Genomic DNA, 13776 nt, shown 5'->3' with positions numbered 1-13776 from the left:
GGCAGCCTGTGCTTCTCCCTGCCAGCTGATCTGGGGCAGCAGATGGGGCTCTGCTTCCTGCCAGCCCAGAGGGAGCTGTGCCCTGCCTCTTTCACCCTGGGCAGTGCTGCTGCTGCTGCACCTCTCTGGTGGCAGTGACAGGGTCATCAGTGTCTGCTGGGGGCAGGGGGTGGCTTCTCCTGCCTGTGGTCTGGTTTGTTTTTCTGGAGAATTCAGGCTGGCAAAGAGGTTGGTTTAGGAGTAAGGCAGCAGCCCTGGGGCTTTGGGGTGTCTGGTGGGACAGGAAAGCCTTTTAGGGAGCTGCTGCCAGGGGTGCCACTTCCTTCCCATAATGTGAGCGTGGAATTCAACACAGCCAAAACAGTCTAAAAAACAATTTTTGCAGTTCTTTAATTGTGGTTTCTGCTGCTATGCAAAAGCTAATGTGAGACCATTATTGTTGTTGTTATTATTATTATTATTATTATTTTTCTCCCTGTCTCATTGCGTAACCCATGGCCGCTGTGCCAGGCTAGTGCCTGGAAATGATGTCAAGCCACCAGCTCTGTGTGGAGCTCAGGGAGCTGGAGAAGCGAGTCTGCCCTGAGCCAGGTTGGCTCTCTGGCTTCTGTGCTGGCCACGTGTGCCTGTGCAGGAGCCCCAGATCTTTCCCCCAGGGGCCCGGACAGGGGTAACCAATGTGGGTCACTCTGGCATCTTGTGGGGTGTCCTACCCAGCCCCACAGTGCAGGAGGAGGGTCCTGGACACACATGCCATGCCACAGCCACGGGGCAAACACTGGAAAGTGAAATGTTGCCTATTGCTTTAAGTTCCCTTGCTGGCCACGGGGACGTTTTTATTTTTTTTTTCTCTTGTGCTATGAATGGGTTTTGCTGTAAATTATAGCTTTGCGCGCATTCCCCGGGGCCAAGGAAAATAACCTCTGCCAGAAAGCCAGCCCGGATCGCTGACTGGCTCCCCCTCTCCGCTCCCTAATTGAAACCAAATGTGCAAGATGTAGGATTGTGGGATTGTGGGATTTCTGGCTGGGTCCCAGGAATCCACAGAATGCGAGCAGGCTCCCAGAGGCATCTTGCATCAGCCCAGGGAAGTTCTCTCCTCACCTGGCTCCCCCGGCCCGAGCGAGGGGTGAGGAGCCCACCCGGCCTTGGCCACCACCCTGCTCCGGTGAGTCACCCTCGGCTGCCTGGGGACGTGTTTGACCCTGCTGGGCTTGGGATTCTGGAGGGATTCGGGTCAGGAGTGCTCCATGAGCCCAGGCAGCGGGGCTGGGGTGTGGGTCTGCCTGGGGAGGCCCTGGGGCAGCAGCAGGGCGCTGTCCTTGCTCAGGGGGTGACAATTGACCCCTTTCTGCCAGCTGACCCCAGTGCCAGCGTGTGCCTTCGTGCCAGGCCAGCGTTTCCTGGTGTCTCTCCTCAGCTCCCCCCATGTGTGTGTTGGCAGTGCTGGTCAGCCAGAGATGCCTGCTGTCCCCAGGGTTCCCCAGCTGGGCACCGGGTCACGCTGGCGAGGGGAGCATGAGGCCCTGGTGCTGTGACCAGTGCTGGTGCTGGGAGCCACCCCTGGGTGGCTCTGCTGGATGGCCTGGAGCAGGGCTGGGAGCTCGGGGCTGTCGGGGAGCCCTTGCTGGAAGCAGCACCCAGGGGATGCTGTCCCCAGGCCCCAGCCGTGCTCCTGGAGGTGGTCACCAGGGCATGGGGAGCCACGGGGTCCTGCTGGCTGCTCCTGTCACTCCGGCTCAGCCAGCCAGCCTGGAGCTGGGGAGGTGCTTGCTGCTGCAGAAAATGGGGCTGCATCCAGCCCAGAAAAAGTCTAAAATGGCATTTTTGGAAGGGAGAAGGACTACGGGTCCCGGCATGCTGCACTGCGCTCCCACTGGCGGCACGGCATGCTGGGGGCTTGTAGTCCTCCTCCCTTCCAAAAATGCCATTTTGGGGGCAGGGATCCTGAACCCCCTCATCCAAACACCCCTAGGCCAGGGTCACAGCCAGCCTGTCCCCACTCAGGGCATCCCAGTGTCCCACCCAGCAGCACAGCAGCCCCAGCCCCGTGTGAGGACAGGGGCTGTGCAGCAGGAGCCCTGGAAGTCCTGGCAGGCCTGGTCGTGTCCAGCCGTGCACAAGGGGTGCAGGCTGCTGCCATGCAGCCCCATGGATGATGCTCCTCCAGTGCTAGCAAAGGTGGCAGTGCCCACCTGGGGACCTCACCTGGAATGGGCTGGCAGCAAGAGGGACCATGGCTTGGGTGGGGTTTGCCTCTTAACAAAAGTGGATTTAGTTTTTACCCCACTTGGTTCCCTTGGTTATTTCAGTAGAATAAGGAAGGAGGGAAATAAGAAGGGAAAACAACAAAAAAGCAGCAGCCAAGGGAAACTCAAAGTCTGTGTGATGCCAGGGAGGAGCTCCAAAAACTCTCTGCACTAAAACTTTCCAGTGATTGAAAATTTTCAGCAAACGTTTGCAGTCAAAACATTGCAGAGCCACCCCTTTAGCAGGGCTGGTGGAACAGAATTGATTTCCAGCTGGGCTGCCAGCATTGCCCCTGTGTTCGACAGCATGTCCCTTAGCCCTCAGCCTCGTGGTCCGAGCCATTGTCCCCAACCCCACACCCCTGAGGGGCGATCAGGACTTCCAGTGTCTACCTGGGGATGATTTCCCTGTGTTAGGCTAAATGTAAATGCATTCTCTGCAAGGAGATTACAGCATCTGGTATCCTGATGCTTAAAGAATTTACTCAGCCTGAAAGAATAGTGGGGAAAAATATCCCTGGATGTTTTTTGGAATGCAGAAGGAAATGAATATTTTAATGTTGGGGGGAACTGGCCATCATCAAATGCAGGAGCCTCCTGTGTGTGCCTCTTGGCAATGCAGTTGAAATTCCCAGTTGCAGCTGTATTAATTGCAACTAGCTACAGCTTTCCTGCTGGGAACTGGGTGGGAGGGGGGAAAGCTACCACATACGTGCTTTTCAGAAAAAAAAAAATAGAAAAAAAAGGATGAGGGGTGGAGGGTCATCCCAAGTGCAGGTATTTACTTGTGCCTCCTCCATAGCTTGTGTTTGGCAGAGTCCCCCAGGAGTGCAGCAGGGTGCTGTGGGGTGCAGAGAGCTCCAAGGAGAGTGCAGGTGACAAGGACTTTGCTCTCCCCTTGGGTGCTGCTGTGACCACAGCAAGCCCCAGTCTCACTCCTGCCCTGCCAAAGCCAAAGCCCAGCTGTGGCAGCACCCAGATGCTCTGGGTGCTTTAGCCTTTCTCTCGGTGGTGGGGTGATGCAGGGACACAACCAGACATTCACCTGCAGCCTCAGTGGTACTGGGCTGGTTCAAGGATGTGTCAGCCAAGACAGACATCTCTGGTGCAGTGGGTTTGGCTGGGATTTACCCCAGCAGCCAGGCCCCCTTTGGTCAGGAGCTGTGGTCCCTTTGACTCCCAGGTTAAAGGTGAGGGTTAGTGGGTTGCTCCCTCAAAGGTTAATGTATGTTTAAACTGGATTAAAATAGCCCTTTTATTAATAGAAAGAACTGATTGCATCTGGTGCTGGTAGGAAGTGTCCTCTTGGCAGACAAGGAGTGCTTGGGGAGTCTGGGGCAGGGCTGGTGATGTTTAGGGGTGTCTCCCTGGTGCTTCCCTCAGCATGGTGTCATGATGGTCACCCAGAGGTGTGTGAGCACAGTGGGAGTTGCTTGGGCTCTGCGGGTTCCTGGCAGCTGGGGGCTCTGGTGGCAGCCCTGACATGAGGGCAGGCACGTCCTGGGGAGGTCCCTTTGTCCCCTCTGAGAAGCCCAAGCAGCACTGGTCCTTTTTCTCCCTGTGCTGTGGCCTAAGCCCCATTCCCAGGTCCCCTCCAACCCCATCCCATGCTCCCCTTGAGCAGAGAGTGCAAGCTGGTTCCCAAGCACACCCTGTGTCACCCTTGTCCCTGGGATCCACTCTGCCATGGGGAGTTGCAAATCCCCTGTAATCTCTGGTGATTATCTGCTCTCCTCTCTGGGAGCCAGCAGGCAGGGGAGCCACTCTGGCACCCTGCTATTATTGCCTTATACCATGGGGCTGTGCAACTTCTGCCTTGCAAGGGTGGCCAAGAGTGGCTGGAACCTTTGTGCCCTGTGGTGGAGGTGGCCAGTGCTGGCCCCAGGCAGAGCCCAGGGAGTTCCCCATGGTTCCTGTCACCATTCCATGGGGATGCGGCGCACCATGGCTCCCAGGGGTGGTGTTCAGGATCCCTGTGACCACCACGGCAGACCTGAGCCTTGGGGCTCTGTTGCTCCTCCGAGGCCAAGGTGGAGACATGGGGGCTCACGCAGAGGTGGTCCCATCCTCAAGCTGGGATGGTGTTTGTCCCCTCCTCAGCTGCCTCAGCCCAACGAGCCCTGGTTCTGTCTCCGCAGGACTGCCGACATGCCAGCCACCCCCACAGCAGCCCTGCTGCCACTGCTGCTGCTGCACCTCCAACATACTGCCAGAGCCCAGGTCAACCCTGGTAAGTCCCACAGGGACCAGGTGGCTGCAGGTGCCATCATTTCATTTCCCTGGTCTCTGTTCCTGCCCGATGGCCAAGTTTGGACTCACGTCATGTCTAGCATCTCTGAGGAGCAGTATGTGATGGCCCCCCAAGCCCACACCTGCCCAGTCACTCTGCTGTCCTACCTCACCAGGGCACCTGGTCAGCCCCCTCTGTGTGCCTCGGCCACTGTGCTGTCCCTGGCAGCCGGCAGGCTGCTAGACATGGCAAATTTGGCACTGCAGCCAGAGCCCTGGGCTCTCGGTAGGGCTCTTGCCATGGGGGCTCCCTGACTCTGCAGGCTGCCAGGTGCCAAGGTATTTTTTTCTCTGCTGGGCTGTGCCTACTCTGGCAGTCTTACAGCAGACCCAAGCTGGCTTTGGGGAAGTGGCTTGACTGGGTACCTGGCTCCTGCTCAGAAACCACAACACTGCTCCGGCTGTCAGCACAAGTGTGTTCAGATGGCTGTTCCTGCAGGGTTCAGCCCCATCCTGGGCTGCAGGGATGGACAGAGCCCAGGGTTTCCCCAGGCAGTCCCTTTAACAAGTCCCTTCAAAGGCTTCTTCCATCTGTGGGAAGAATTAGTTGGGTGTTGCCGGGACGTTGAGTGGTGCTTACTTAAAGAGGCAATCCTGTTTCTCCCGCAGACATCTATGGCTGGCAGAATTGGATTTGCCTGGCCAGGACTGCCATTAGCAAGACAAAAAGGCAGGGCTGGCTCCATGCTTGGCAAGAATTAAATAGGAATTCAGTGAGGGCTGTGGGAGAACAGGAGACAAGTGGAGATGCTCCCATGTGCTCCCAGTGAAGATGCGCTTATCCCTCTGCCTAATGTGGGATATGGTGCCCATGGGTGTTGTCCTGAGGATGGTGGCACAGTGGGACATGGGTTCTTTGCTGGTGCTGTGCCAGGTGAGACAGGGGCTGTGGGCTAGGAGGTGACCCAGGCACAGAGTCCTGCCTGGTCCTCGCCGCGTCGGTGCGGGTGTTTGCTTGGGGTGGTGTGCGGCGGGAGCGTGGTGGGCTGGAGCCGGCAGCCAGACAGTAAACATGGCCAAACAAGCTGCCCATTCAGCAGTACTCTTGGCGGCCAGGCATGAAAAAATAACTCCTGGGAAGCAGTGAGGATGCAGTGCTGAGGGAATCGCTGCCACTTAGGGCTGCATCTCGCCTGCCACCCCAGGTACTTTTCCACTCGCAGCTAGGCCAGAAGCAGGGCTACTGGTGAGGGGTCAGCAGGGAGGATGAGTGCCTGTCCTGGTCACTTGTTCCCCCAGGCAGGGACAGGGAGCAGCATGACATAGTTGCTGTCAGTGAGTTTTCAGGGCAAGTGGCCTCTGGAGCATGGGGACAGCTGTGCCAGCTCACAGGCTCTCCCACTGCAGCCGAGATCCTCGCCAGCAAGGCTGAGGAGATCCCTGGGGACAGGGCCCGGTGTGTCTGTCAGCCCTTGGAGCCACCTCCCCTCCTTCCCACTTCACTTGGAGCTGGGCTGGCATCCACTGCTGGCCAGAGGCTGTGCTTGCTGGGGAAGGTGCCTGCTTTGGCAGCGCTGTCCCCTCCTTGCTTCATCCTCTCTGTCAGCCAGAGGGATAGACAGTGCTGCCCTGGGGCACAGTGGATGTGCCCCATCCCAGGCCATTTCCAGCTCAGCCAGGGAGTCCTGGAGGGATTGATTCCCTCCTGCTGAGCACCGTGCCGGTGTCATTGCAGCCGTGTGCCGGTACCCCCTGGGAATGTCGGGTGGGCACATTCCTGATGAGGATATCTCGGCCTCCAGCCACTGGTCTGACTCCACAGCTGCCAAGTACGGACGGTGAGTGCGGACATTCTCCTGTAACAGCCACATCAGGGGCTGGGCTGGCACGGGGGGAGAAGGGGGACACAAGGGGCTGGCTTCAGCCACCTGCCAACAGCTCCTCTGCTCTGGGCTCACAGGCTGGACTTGGAGGGTGGCGATGGAGCCTGGTGCCCCAAGACCCCCGTGGCACCAAATGACCTGAAGGAGTTCCTGCAGATAGACCTGCATGCCCTGCATTTCATCACGCTGGTGGGCACTCAGGGGCGCCACGCCAAGGGCCATGGCAATGAGTTTGCTCCTATGTATAAAATCAGCTACAGCCGGGATGGCACCCGCTGGATCTCCTGGAGGAACCGGCACGGGAAGCAGGTGAGGAGGTTCTGGGTGGGGGCTGCATGGGAATGGTGGGTGAGGAAGGCTTCTCCTGCCCATCCCCACCATGCTTCTCCCTCTCCAGGTGCTGGATGGAAACACAAACACCTACGACATCGTCCTTAAAGACCTGGAGCCACCCCTCATTGCTCGCTTTGTCCGCTTTATCCCCGTCACCGACCACTCCATGAATGTCTGCCTGCGTGTGGAGCTCTACGGTTGCGTCTGGCTGGGTGCGTGGTGCTCTCCTGTGCCTGTCCCCATGTCCCCAGCACCCATCCTGGCATGCTGGCCATCGCAGTGGGTGCTGGCTGTCCTGCAGCACCAGGATTGCCAGCTGTCCATGCACTCATCTTCCCTCCCTGCAGATGGACTGGTGTCCTACAACGCGCCAGTTGGGCAGCAGCTCATCCTTCCTGGGGGCACCATCATCTACCTGAACGATTCGGTATATGACGGGGCCTTCGGCTACAGGTGAGGGCTGGGTGCCACGCTGGGCAACTGGCCAGGGAGGTGTTTCTTCCCTGCATTGTCAGCCCGATCCTCAGCAGAGCAAAGGCTTGAGGTGTCCTTGAGGTGGGGGACGTGGCCAGCCTGGGAAGGCTGCACATAATGATAGGGGAAGCAGCCCCAGCCCTTCCCTTGGATTTGCTCTAGCTGCACCACATGTTCAGCACCCCACAGCCTTTTCCAGAGAGAACAGCAGGAACACAATCCCCCCCCAAGTGTCTCATGAGGAGCTGCCGGGGGGTGCTGGGTGGTGCAAGTTTGTGGGGCTGGCCAGAGTCACGCTTCTTGTGCCCCTTTGCCGATGGCAGCATGACAGAGGGCCTAGGCCAGCTGACAGATGGGGTGTCGGGGATGGATGACTTCACGCAGACCCACGAGTACCACGTCTGGCCGGGCTACGACTATGTGGGCTGGCGCAATGAGAGCACGGCCGGTGGCTACGTGGAGATCACCTTTGAGTTCGACCGCATCAGAAACTTCACCACCATGAAGGTTCCCACGCCCCTGCCCCACCACCCTCCCTGTGCCCCTCGGTGGCCGTGCTGACAGCCTGCCCCACAGGTCCACTGCAACAACATGTTCACCAAAGGTGTGAAGATCTTCAAGGAGGTGCAGTGCTACTTCCGCGCCGATGCCAGCGAGTGGGAGCCCAGCGCCGTCTCCTCAGTGCTGGTGCTGGACGATGTGAACCCCAGCGCCCGTTTTGTCACTGTGCCCCTGCTGCACCGCATGGCCAGTGCCATCAAGTGCCAGTACTACTTTGCTGACACCTGGATGATGTTCAGTGAGATCACCTTCCAGTCAGGTACCGTCACCCTGTGGGGACTAGGCTCTTCTGGGTGGGAGGCTCAAGCAGATAGTGGGGCTGTGGGGCACCCACACCCCCATATTGATGTTCTCTTCTCCCTGGCCAGATGCAGCCATGTACAACAATTCGGTGCCCCCCGCTGAGGCACCCGCAGTCCCCACCACTTATGGTAAGCATGTCGCCCTGTGCTGGCTGGGGTCTGTGCCCCATCCCAGGAGGGAAAGGGGCAGGGGGTCTCCCCATGCCCCACTGTGACTGTCCCCTTCTCCAACTGGACTCCACTCTAGAACTAACCCTAACCCCTTCTCTGGCCAGACCCCATGCTCAAGGTAGACGACAGCAACACACGCATCCTGATTGGGTGCCTGGTGGCCATCATCTTCATTCTGGTGGCCATCATTGTCATCATACTGTGGCGGCAGTTCTGGCAGAAAATGCTGGAGAAGGTGGGCAAGCGTGGCGTGGATGGTGAGGTGCCCTGTGGTGGGGGGCTCACTCTGGGCATGTTCTTCTGGGAGAAAACAGACTCCATGTAGGTGCTGGTGCTCCCATCCCCTCCTCAGAAAGGCTGTGCTTTGTACCCATCTCCCAAGCAAGGGCACTTAGCTGAGCAGGGTGGTGACTTTGGGACTTGCCTGTTTGTCCGTGCCTGTGTCCTGAAGTTGCTCTGGGGAACAGGAGCCTGGGTGTGGAGGGTTCTCACCACAGCCACCTCCTAACCAAGGTCACTCACAGAACTGATGGAGCCAAACCCTCCACCATAGAGGCAGACAAGAGAAAGGGGAAACATGAGGACAAGCCCAGGCAGGTGTTGCAATCCAGGGACCAGGCACTAGAGAGGAGGTTTGGACACAGCCCCGGTGCCATGGAACAGGAGACACGCCATCCTGCCCACGCTGTGGGGAACCCCAGCTCTCTCCTCCCTTGCCCTGCTGTCACAGGCATCACGGAGGATGCTGGACGATGAAATGACCGTCAGCCTCTCCCTGCCCAGTGAGTCCAGCATGTTCAACCACAACCGCTCCTCCTCCCCCAGCGAGCAGGAGTCCAGCTCCACCTATGACCGCATCTTCCCTCTGGGACCCGACTACCAGGAGCCCTCCCGCCTAATCCGCAAGCTGCCCGAGTTCACCTCGGGGGAGGAGGACACAGGTGAGTGAGAGTGAAGACACTGTGTGCTCACAGCTCTGAGCCTGCTGCAGCTCCCTCTCCCCAGCCCTAGCCGATGGCCACTCTTCGAACATTTTGGCATAGAGGAGAGAGGTCTCACAAGCCCCCGTGCATCCCACATGAGGGTCATACAAAGGCTGTGTGAGAAGGTCTCCCACAACACTGACATCCTCTGTCAGACTAAACTGTGTCCCACTGTCATCCTTGGGATGCTTTGGCACCTCTTCCTCACCCATGGTGGAGGCCAGGCATTGGTCTCTGCTTGCCTGGAGTCAAGGCTTGGCCGGTATGTTTAGTGGGGAAGGAGTACAGCCCCGTGGGGCAGCGCAGGGCTCTGGGGTGGAAGGGACAGAGCGTGTCAGCCAGCAGTGAGCAGAGGAGGGTGCGGGGCAGGACACCCATGGCAGGGCTGGCCCTGCTGTGTCCCCCCAGGCTGCAGTGGCCCTGCCAAGTCCCAGGCCAGCGTCCCTGAGGGTGTGCCGCACTACGCCGAGGCCGACATCGTGAACCTGCAGGGCGTGACGGGCGGCAACACCTACTCGGTGCCAGCCCTCACCATGGACCTGCTCTCCGGCAAGGACGTGGCCGTCGAGGAGTTTCCCAGGAAGCTGCTGACCTTCAAGGAGAAGCTGGGGGAAGGCCAGTTTGGGGAGGTGAGCAGGAATTGGGCCTGCTTCCAGCAGGGCTCAGGCAAAGCTCTTCCCAGCTTGTGAGGGTGGTCAGTGAGCAGAGGGAATGGCTGCCCCTTGCTCCCCCAGGTTCACCTCTGTGAAGTGGAGGACATGGAGAAGTTCACAGTGAAGGACTTTGCCCTAGAGGGCTTGGATGGCAGTTCTGACCACCCCATGCTGGTGGCTGTGAAGATGCTGCGGGCAGATGCCAACAAGAATGCCAGGTAGGGGCTGATGGGGGCACACACACCCCAGCACTGCCTCGTGCAGAGCCTCACCATGAGAGCTGGGGTGCTTGGAAAGCATCCCCTGCTTCCATCCATCAGCTGTATGCTCAGTGTCACTGCAAGGACCACACACCTGAGCTCTCTGGGGATGCTGGGCTGTCACATAGCAGGATCCTTGGTCCTAACCAGCTCCCCAGAGCCTGTCTACCTGCTGAGCCAACCCTGAAGCCCATCTCCAGTGCCAGGGGAAGGGACCCGCAGGTCCATCAGCAGGCTCAGGAGGGTGGGTGGCATTCTTGACCAGTCTGTGTTCACCTCTGTGCCCCTCTGGGTCTGTCTGTCCAACCCATGTGGTTTCTGTTCTGGAAAGGAATGATTTTCTGAAGGAGATCAAGATCATGTCGCGGCTGAAGGACCCCAACATCATCCGGCTGCTGGCAGTGTGCATCACAGACGATCCCCTGTGCATGATCACCGAGTACATGGAGAATGGGGACCTCAACCAGTTCCTGTCCCGCCAGCAGGCAGGCAGCCCCGCTGCTGGCCACGCACCCTCTGTCAGGTAGGTGTCCTGGTTTGAAAGGTGTCTGCTAAGGAAGGCAAGAGCCTTCCTTGGAATGGAAAATGTAAACCCCCTCCCTCCATATTATAATTTTGAAATTAAGGAGCTCTCAGGCAAAGGTATGGGAATAGAAGTAATGCTTCTTTACTAGGAAAAAAAAAAAAGTAAAATTAGAATACAGTAATACAAAACAAACCCAAACCAAAACTGCTGACAGAGTCAGAATCCAAGCTGACACCCCATCAGTCAGTCAGGGTGCTGGCAGCAGTCCCATTAAATGGTGGCTGCATCCTCCTGCAAGGTGCAGTTTTCCTCTGAAGGTCCAGTGATGATGTAGAAGGGTCTGGCTTTCCTCTGGAATCCAGTGGAAAAAGGCTGCTCTGATGTTCCAAATCTCAGATTTTATCTGGGAAGGGAATGCTTGGCTTCTCCCCCTGGGTGGAGCATCTCCCAACGGGATGATGGAATTTTATCAGTGATGCAGTGGGACTCAATGGCCCATTGACAGGAGATCTCTTTCCTGGAGGAAGGATGGGTTGTGGAAAAGATAAAGAGCACTGTCCCAGCTGGTTTAACAGATGGTGATAGAATGCACACTGCTGGGCACATCCTGCATTGCAAGCCAAGACAGTAAGGCTGCCTGGGAGAGCAGGGACAGCTGCCTGGGACACTTTGCCTGGAGCCTTCTGGCTGCTCTCCTCCCTCCCTTCCTTCCTTCTGCTCACGGGTCCAATGTACCCCCACAGTGATCTGCTGTTCATGGCGACCCAGATTGCCTCGGGCATGAAGTACCTCTCATCCCTCAACTTCGTGCACCGGGACCTGGCCACGCGCAACTGCCTGGTGGGGAAGCACTACACCATCAAGATTGCCGATTTTGGAATGAGCAGGAACCTCTACAGTGGGGATTACTACCGCATCCAGGGCCGGGCGGTGCTCCCCATCCGCTGGATGTCCTGGGAGAGCATCCTGCTGGTACATGGGGCCTGAGCTCCTCTGATGGGCGCTGGCACAGCTCTGGAGGGCCTCACTGCCCTGTTTCCTTGGCCTGGGGGGTGCAGGAGGGATGGAGAGGTCTCTGCTCACTGCAGCCCAGATTTGGAGTGAAGCATGGGGGAAGCAGGAGTAGTGGCAGCTTTTTGAGGTCGGCTGGGGTGATTTTTGATGTCCCAGTTCAGGACATCCTTTAAGCAGGATGCTTTGCATTTTATCCTGGCCATGGTCAGACCTGGAAGAAGGAGCAGTGCTGGTTTTTACCTTTGCAAGGAGCTGGGTCCTTGGCAAGCCCCAGCTCTCAGAGCAGTCACTGCCAGCCAGACCTGGAGCTCACCAGGTTCTGGCCCCAGGCACACAGCAGGTCTGGGGGCCCAGATCTTGGTGCTGAAGCATCCAGAAGGAGGTTTTGATCCCTGAGCACCTGCAGCTTCTGGAGCAGGATGGGGTAAAAGCCCACGCCTGACCCTGCTCTGCTCCCTCTGGCCAGGGCAAGTTCACCACGGCCAGCGACGTGTGGGCTTTTGGAGTGACCCTGTGGGAGACCTTCACACTCTGCCAGGAGCAGCCCTACTCTCACATGTCTGATGAGCAGGTCATCGAAAACACTGGAGAGTTCTTCCGGGACCAGGGCCGGCAGGTGGGGATGGGACGGGATGGGATGGGACGGGATGGGACAAGAGGGCCAGTGATGCACCTGGGACCTGGAGAGAGACTTTAGGGTGACCAGACATGGAGCTTGGCTGTGAGGCGGTTGTGGGACAGGAACTCCTCCAAGGAAGGAATTCAGGTGAAGGGCCCATTGTGTCAAACCCTGCACTTTACATAGCCTGAGGCACTGCTTGCTCACTGACCCCACGGCAGCATTTAGGGTCAGGGAGACAGAGGCAGGTGCCATCTGGGGGTCACCTTGGCAGCACCCTGACAGACAGGGCTCTCTGGGAGCAGTTTGCACATTGCTTTCCATGGCAGTAATTCTTTCTTTGCCATTTTTGTCTTTTGCTTTGCAGACCTACCTTCCCCAGCCCGTGCTGTGCCCCGATTCAGTCTATAAGCTAATGCTCAGCTGCTGGAGACGGGACACCAAAGACCGTCCCTCCTTCCATGACATCCATCACCTTCTCCAGGACTCAGCCAGAGAAGAATGATCCTTGGCTCCCGCCTCTCATGGTCCCCATCCTTCCCTGTTCCTGGAGGAGCCCCATATTCAAACAGAAGCCACTTCACTTGGACTTAGCCATAACCCAGAGCAGCTGCTCATGTTCTCACAGTGCAGTGAGGCCTCAGAGGAGACCCCAAGGACACGAAGCCCCAGGGCATGGGATGGCTCAGACCTCCCTCTTCCCCACAGACCTGAGCCTGGGAGCAGCAGGGCTTGGGGAAGAGTTATTTATTGAAGCGGTGTGTTCTGGTGACAAGGACCAGACAGAGCAGCTTCTCTTCCCCAGCTGGAGGGGACGAGCTTCAGCTGGACCTTCTCAGTGGGGAGAAGGTGCCTGGGGAAGCGATGTGTGCCTGCTGGAGCAGGGACAGCGCGGCAGCCAGCACATGCCTCAGGAGGAACTGGGAGTGCCACCACTGGGTCTCAGTGGGCTGTACATGGGTGAAACAAAGACTCCGAGAACATCTGGGGCTTTGGACGTGCCACATGGAGAGGCAGGAAGCTCTACCTCCCTGCTGGCCAGCCCCAGCTGCTCAGGGAGAAGCCTGAGGGCTCTCCCAGCACCTCACCCAGCTGCTGGAGTGTGCAGCCAGGAAGGAGCAGGCATCGTGTGGCCAGGGAACATTCCCTCACCAACCACAGCCACTTCGGGGCAGCTCAAGTGCCCACAAAATGCATTTTGGATGCCCCATGGGTGATGCAGCAGGATGCTAGCACCATTTACTTCCATGGGGAAATCTCCAGGTCCTCCTCCCCCAGGGTTACCCCACATCTTCTGCCAGGAGAGGAATGCACGTAGCAGAGTTTCATTGGCAGCTGCCTGATGCCCGTGCCTGCACCAACCCCACGTGCATGGAGCACGGTACTGCAGCTCTCCCTGGCCTTCAGCCTGGAATCACAGTCCAGCTGAAGAAGCCCACCTGAGCTGGGCTCTGCCACGGCAGGCATCCCACAGCATCTGGCCCCCGTACGTCCTCCCAGAGCTGGCAGCATCCTGAGC

General features: G+C 58.2%; 1 protein-coding gene across 1 annotated transcript; it reads left to right on the top strand.

Moving 5' to 3' along the window:
* The first annotated feature begins 4397 nt into the window (after nt 1-4397).
* On the top strand, nt 4398-13207 carry DDR2 (discoidin domain receptor tyrosine kinase 2). Its single transcript, XM_062497151.1, is given in 16 exon segments — nt 4398-4479; nt 6214-6316; nt 6439-6670; nt 6759-6906; nt 7042-7147; nt 7492-7675; nt 7745-7988; nt 8098-8160; nt 8307-8437; nt 8933-9143; nt 9594-9814; nt 9920-10056; nt 10430-10627; nt 11368-11596; nt 12105-12254; nt 12625-13207. Coding segments are annotated over 16 exon segments (2577 nt in total). The 3' UTR covers nt 12763-13207.
* Nucleotides 13208-13776: the final 569 nt, after the last annotated feature.

Source organism: Cinclus cinclus, chromosome 8 (assembly GCF_963662255.1).
Source record: "Cinclus cinclus chromosome 8, bCinCin1.1, whole genome shotgun sequence".
NCBI lineage: Eukaryota > Metazoa > Chordata > Aves > Passeriformes > Cinclidae > Cinclus > Cinclus cinclus.
This window is presented reverse-complemented; position numbering and strand designations above follow the sequence as displayed.